Here is a 5,198-nt window from a genome sequence, read left to right on the forward strand (position 1 = left end):
CCCCCCTCTCTTACTTCATTTGTTTGTTTTTTTTTTACTCTTTTACTTCATTTGGTTTCCCTCTTACTTTCATTTGATCTCCAGATTCATTTTTTTCGTTTGTTTGTTGCTGGAGATTTAAGATTTAACTTTGCAATCTGAAAAAAAAAAAAAAAGATTGAGTAAGCATATCTGACCATGTCCATGGCATTACGGAGAAGTTCATCCTTTTTCTCTTTGGATGAGTTATATATGACATGTGAGGATCTTTTTATGAAAAGAGTCGTCGAGATCCATGGGTTTTGTTGTCACATTTGTTAAAGGAAAACTAAAGATAATTTGACATTTTTGTTTCGCCTACAAGTTCACTACACTTGGCTGCTAACCCCTTCTTTGTGTCTACTTGGTGGCCAGACCTTATCAATTATATAACTGTTGTCAATCGAATTCAGTAACGTGTAATGTTTTGTACAGTTAGGTAATTAAAGATGATTTCTTGTTTGTTGTGTGCTTGTCATGTTCAGTGTTTGTGTATGCTGTCCAAATATTACAATTATGCTTGTATATAAAGTGTATGCTGTACAGTTAGGAAATGCATTTTACTTTACTGATTCCTGAAAAGATTGAGTTGTCGACTTCTGCAGTATTGAAGAGGTCGCTTTTAGTTTCAATGGAGGAAAAGACTCTACTGTAAGTTACTACAACTGTTCCCTTCCGAAAATCTCCTTTTTAGATATTTTCTTCTTTTCTTCCCCCTCTTTCCTAAGTAATAATAATGTGTCTCATCATGATTTTAGGTACTACTGCATCTTCTTAGAGCTGGCTACTTTTTGCATATGAAAGAGCAGAGTTGTTCTAATGGAGGTCTATCAAGTTTTCCAGTCCGGACCATATATTTCGAAAGCCCTTCTGCCTTCACTGAGATCAATGCATTTACATATGATGCAGCTCAAACGTAAGAAAAGTACTGTTCCTCTGCATTCATTTTTTTCTTTCTCGTATTTATATCGTCTAACTGAAGATGATAGCATTTTGGGTAAGATTTTCAAATGGTGTCTGCTCCCAGAATGATATTCTTTCTGCGGTTAGCTAATCATCTTATTCTATATGGGCAGTTACAATCTGCAACTTGATATCATTCGCCAGGATTTCAAATCCGGGTTAGAGGCATTACTAAAGGCTAACCCTATCAGAGCTATTTTCCTTGGCGTCCGAATTGGTGATCCTACTGCGGTTAGCTTCACTTCAAATCTTTAATCTCAAGATTCAGATACAAATATTTTGTAAAAGTTAGTGAAAAAATGTGATCGTTGTGATTTATTACTTCTCACTGAATTTTTTCAGGTTGGTCAAGAACAATTCTCTCCTAGTTCACCTGGATGGCCACCCTTTATGAGGGTGAATCCTATATTGGATTGGTCGTACAGGTATCTTCTTTCTCCGTAATCATATCTTCGTATAGCATGATAAAGTCTAATAAACTATATCAACTTTGGTGGTCACTGTAATTGGTACAGCCTTAATATGACAGTGTAACCCAAATAAAGTTTTTGGAAATTGGAAAATTAAAGCAATTTTACAGTGCTGTGATCTCTTATTCTCATTTGATCTTTATTCTGATTTTTTAACTTTTCTTGTGCAGAGATGTTTGGGCATTTCTCCTAACTTGCAAGGTCAAGTATTGCAGTCTTTATGACCAGGGGTAAAAGTCCTCTCCACAGATTCACTTCAACAAGATTTTTCACTGTTGACCAATTCGTCTTAGATTGTGTTTCTTTTATGAATATGCAGATATACATCAATTGGGAGTATTCATGATACTGTTCCCAACTCATTATTGTCTGTTAACGACACTAGCAGTAAAGAAAAATTCAAACCTGCTTATTTGCTTTCTGATGGGAGGTTAGAAAGGGCTGGGAGAGTCAAGAAAAATGCGTCACTCAAGAATGACATAGACACCGGATCACAGAAACACGAGGTGCTTTTGGCCTCAGTAATTGCTGTCGGCGATGAGATTCTGTAAGTCATTAATTCTTACTATCAGGCTCTGTTCTTCAAATTAGTTATGTTAAGAGAACATTATGCTAGATATATATCAATCAATGACATTAGACTTAGGCCAACCACATGTTGAAAAGGGTCCTGCTTGGTTACTTATCTACTAGGTGCAATGAAGTTCTTCCGACCCATTTATCTGTTCCATAGCTCAGGTCTGGCACTGTTGAGGATCAACTAGGATTGTCGTTGTGTAAGAAGTTGACTTCTGTCGGTTGGTCGGTGCAACAAACCACTATCCTTCGGAATGATGTGAGTGAGATTGACTCATTGTCATCAGTTTTCACCCATAGAGCATGTTAATCAGACAATGTAAATTTTTCGTCAATCGGCTTATTAATCTCTGTTATATCTTCACTGTGTTTCTTTAATTAGATAGATTTTGTATCTGAGGAAGTTGACCGTCAAAGGTCTACGAGTGATATGGTAAGTACTTTATGATCATAAAATCAAAGGGAGATTTTGTTGTGGAAGATGTGACTGACAGATTTCCTCCGATTGATGCTTTTGAAGGTATTTATATATGGAGGAGTTGGTCCTTTGCATTCAGATGTTACTTTGGGTGGTGTTGCCAAGGCATTTGGAGTTCGCCTGGTACGTATCTCTTTCATGGTTAAGATATGTGCCTTAGCATCTCATTGAGGAAAACAATCACCTCTCAATTCTAATTTGAGAGGCTCATAATGCCGTTTATTCAGGCGCCTGATGAAGAGTTTGAGGAATACCTTAGGCATCTTATAAGCGAGCAGTGCACAGGTGACAGGAATGAGGTGAGTTCGGTCTTCAGACAAGATAAGCTAAAACGATACAGCATCATAATCTTTTCAGTGTATATGTGGGGTCAACCCCATGCTTATGATTTGCGTAATATCACGAAATTAATGATATTTGTTGGTTTTCTCACCAAGTTGGTTGCTTCTCATTTCAGATGGCTCAATTACCAGAAGGAATTACTGAACTTCTACATCATGAAAAGCTTTCAGTGCCATTGGTATGTGGTTTCAGAACTACATTGAAAGTTCTAATGTTTCAGCATTATTTTTTCTTACCCATTTGATCTTTGGTCTATTTGTGTAGATCAAGTGCCGCAATGTGATTGTTCTTGCTGCTACAAACACTGAGGAGCTCGAGAAAGAGTGGGAATGTCTGACCGAACTTACTAAATTGGGTGGAGGTTCTTCACTCACAGAATATTCTTCAAGGCGCTTGATGACATCTTTAACAGATGTATGTTTTTCTCTCGCCATGGCTTGCTTTCAACTGATTAAACAAACATTTGCCACTTTTTCATGCAATCGTCATTGTTTGAACCAAGAATGATAGTTGTTGATAGATCTTTGGCTTGCTTTGAACTGATTAAGCATTTGACTATCAAAATGCAGGTTGAAGTTGCAGAACCTCTGTCCAAACTTGGTCTCGAATTCCCAGACATATATCTTGGTATTAAATCTTTGACCTCTCTAATATTATCTAACTGTAAGGAGCATCCAAAGTCTCTGTTTAAACCGCAATCTTCTTCTCAGGGTGTTACCGGAAATCTAGACAAGGCCCTATCATCATCTGCTTAAAGGGAAAGGTACAAAAAAACACAATGTCTGGTTTCATTCCTTTGCTCATTTTTCGAGGCTCACAAGATTCTGTTTTACAGGATAATGCACGGATTGACTTAGCTGCACAGGCACTATGCAAGAAATTCAAGAAAGATGCGTTCGTAGAAATCAAATAGACACAAGTTTGAGTACTGGTCGAGCATGAGAGGCAGCTTCAAATGGTCCACTTGAGTGGCTTCCATGTATACCGGTCACAGAACCTGAGAGGAAGTAACTGGAGAGGATAGAATCAGAATCTGACACTTTATAAGGGAACTGAAGCAGTTATTGTGGCAAAAACATATTTATTAAAACCTTAAAAATTCAATGTCTTATCTGTTATCAACTCTAAATAACGAAATTTGTAGGAAAGTAACCCATAAGGGTTCTGCTTTTACACATTCTGTCTTGAACGGTTAAGAATTATGCATGTTGCATTCTAAGGGACATGAACCTTGAGACATAATGTATTATTTAATCATTTACCTAAAATTACAATTTTGTACAGAGTAAAAACGTTGTATACTAAAGAAATCGAAGAGGCTAACAAAACTTTGAAACGATTTGCTCTGCTCCTTTCACCTGTTGAAGCCCACACCGCTCATGTGGAATGAATTCAACTCGAGAAAACAGTAAAAGCAAGAGATCATCAGCTCTCTACTTTAAGAATGTTGTTTGTGATGTGTCCTCTTGTAACCGAATCTTTTTGAGGATCTGTTATCCATTGCCCGTCCACAATGAACTTTATCTCATATGTACCGGGATATAACCATAGTAATGTCGACCAGCATTTCTGTTTCCTGCATAAATATTATACAGGTCAAATCTGAATTTTACGGATGATGATTGCAATTTTGAACAACATTATCCAGATGTTATAGGAGTCTTTCACATGTTCATCATCAAAAGAAAAATATTCGATGAAAGTAGAGAGTGTCAAGACCAATACTAACCCGATTGACTTGGATGCTTGTAGTTCCATTCCCACTCGGTGTTGCCACCCATTGAAGCTACCAGTCACTTCCACAACATTACCATCTCCGCAATATTCTATCACAACCTGAAGATAAAAATAACTTAAATAATTCGGCTTTCAGTGGTAAGAGTGCAATCATGGATCTGGCTCTAAGATTGTATTGATACTTGATAGTAGTTTAAATTGGGACTATGAAGCAAAATTAAGCTACCTCTTGCAATCCTGAAAGACTTTCCTCAGCTTCTTGCAATTCAACTTCCTTCTCTGAGATAAGCATTTGGGCCTTTTGGATCTCTGTTTCAGCCCGTCTTTGGAGAACTGAAAGAGAAAGCTGAAACCAGGAAATAGGAGATTACGAACAAAAACAAGTATCAGGCTTTACATGAGACGAGATGAATATCAAGGAGAGTATCATCCAAGTATAATCAGATGTACGGAGTCCACCAATTCATGTGCATTTTCGTTAATGGATATACCTATGTACAATATGTTGCTGGAGAGTAGTAGCTTACCTTTTCCTTTTCAATCTGCTCCTTCAACCTTGACAGCTCCAGCTCTTTTTGATTCTAGCCATGCAATAGATTACCAACAAAGTTAGT

General features: G+C 37.3%; 2 protein-coding genes across 7 annotated transcripts in view; one reads left to right on the forward strand and one right to left on the reverse strand.

Annotated features, from left to right (window-relative positions):
• The window catches only part of LOC104708788 (FAD synthase), a 6,701-nt gene extending 2,677 nt beyond the window's left edge, over window positions 1-4,024 (forward strand). For 3 of the 4 annotated variants that reach the window (XM_010425415.2, XM_019229004.1, XM_010425416.2), the window contains 15 exons: window positions 624-669; window positions 777-934; window positions 1,095-1,212; window positions 1,324-1,406; window positions 1,622-1,681; window positions 1,771-1,998; window positions 2,190-2,286; window positions 2,410-2,460; window positions 2,548-2,628; window positions 2,733-2,804; window positions 2,963-3,025; window positions 3,112-3,261; window positions 3,417-3,474; window positions 3,558-3,610; window positions 3,683-4,024. In XM_010425415.2, the coding sequence (XP_010423717.1) occupies window positions 624-669; window positions 777-934; window positions 1,095-1,212; window positions 1,324-1,406; window positions 1,622-1,681; window positions 1,771-1,998; window positions 2,190-2,286; window positions 2,410-2,460; window positions 2,548-2,628; window positions 2,733-2,804; window positions 2,963-3,025; window positions 3,112-3,261; window positions 3,417-3,474; window positions 3,558-3,610; window positions 3,683-3,760 (1,396 nt within the window). In that variant the 3' untranslated portion in view covers window positions 3,761-4,024. The remainder of the gene's footprint in view (window positions 1-623; window positions 670-776; window positions 935-1,094; window positions 1,213-1,323; window positions 1,407-1,621; window positions 1,682-1,770; window positions 1,999-2,189; window positions 2,287-2,409; window positions 2,461-2,547; window positions 2,629-2,732; window positions 2,805-2,962; window positions 3,026-3,111; window positions 3,262-3,416; window positions 3,475-3,557; window positions 3,611-3,682) is intronic. The other variant, XM_019229005.1, reaches the window with a different exon arrangement.
• Window positions 4,032-5,198, reverse strand: part of LOC104708787 — a 10,653-nt gene continuing 9,486 nt past the window's right edge. For all 3 annotated transcript variants that reach the window (XM_010425413.2, XM_010425414.2, XM_010425412.2), the window contains exons 8-11: window positions 5,112-5,165; window positions 4,811-4,930; window positions 4,577-4,683; window positions 4,032-4,423 (exon numbers count right to left, since the gene is read on the reverse strand). In XM_010425413.2, the coding sequence (XP_010423715.1) occupies window positions 4,273-4,423; window positions 4,577-4,683; window positions 4,811-4,930; window positions 5,112-5,165 (432 nt within the window). In that variant the 3' untranslated portion in view covers window positions 4,032-4,272. The remainder of the gene's footprint in view (window positions 4,424-4,576; window positions 4,684-4,810; window positions 4,931-5,111; window positions 5,166-5,198) is intronic.

Source organism: Camelina sativa, chromosome 8 (genome assembly GCF_000633955.1).
Source record: "Camelina sativa cultivar DH55 chromosome 8, Cs, whole genome shotgun sequence".
In the NCBI taxonomy this organism is placed as follows: Eukaryota; Viridiplantae; Streptophyta; class Magnoliopsida; order Brassicales; family Brassicaceae; genus Camelina; species Camelina sativa.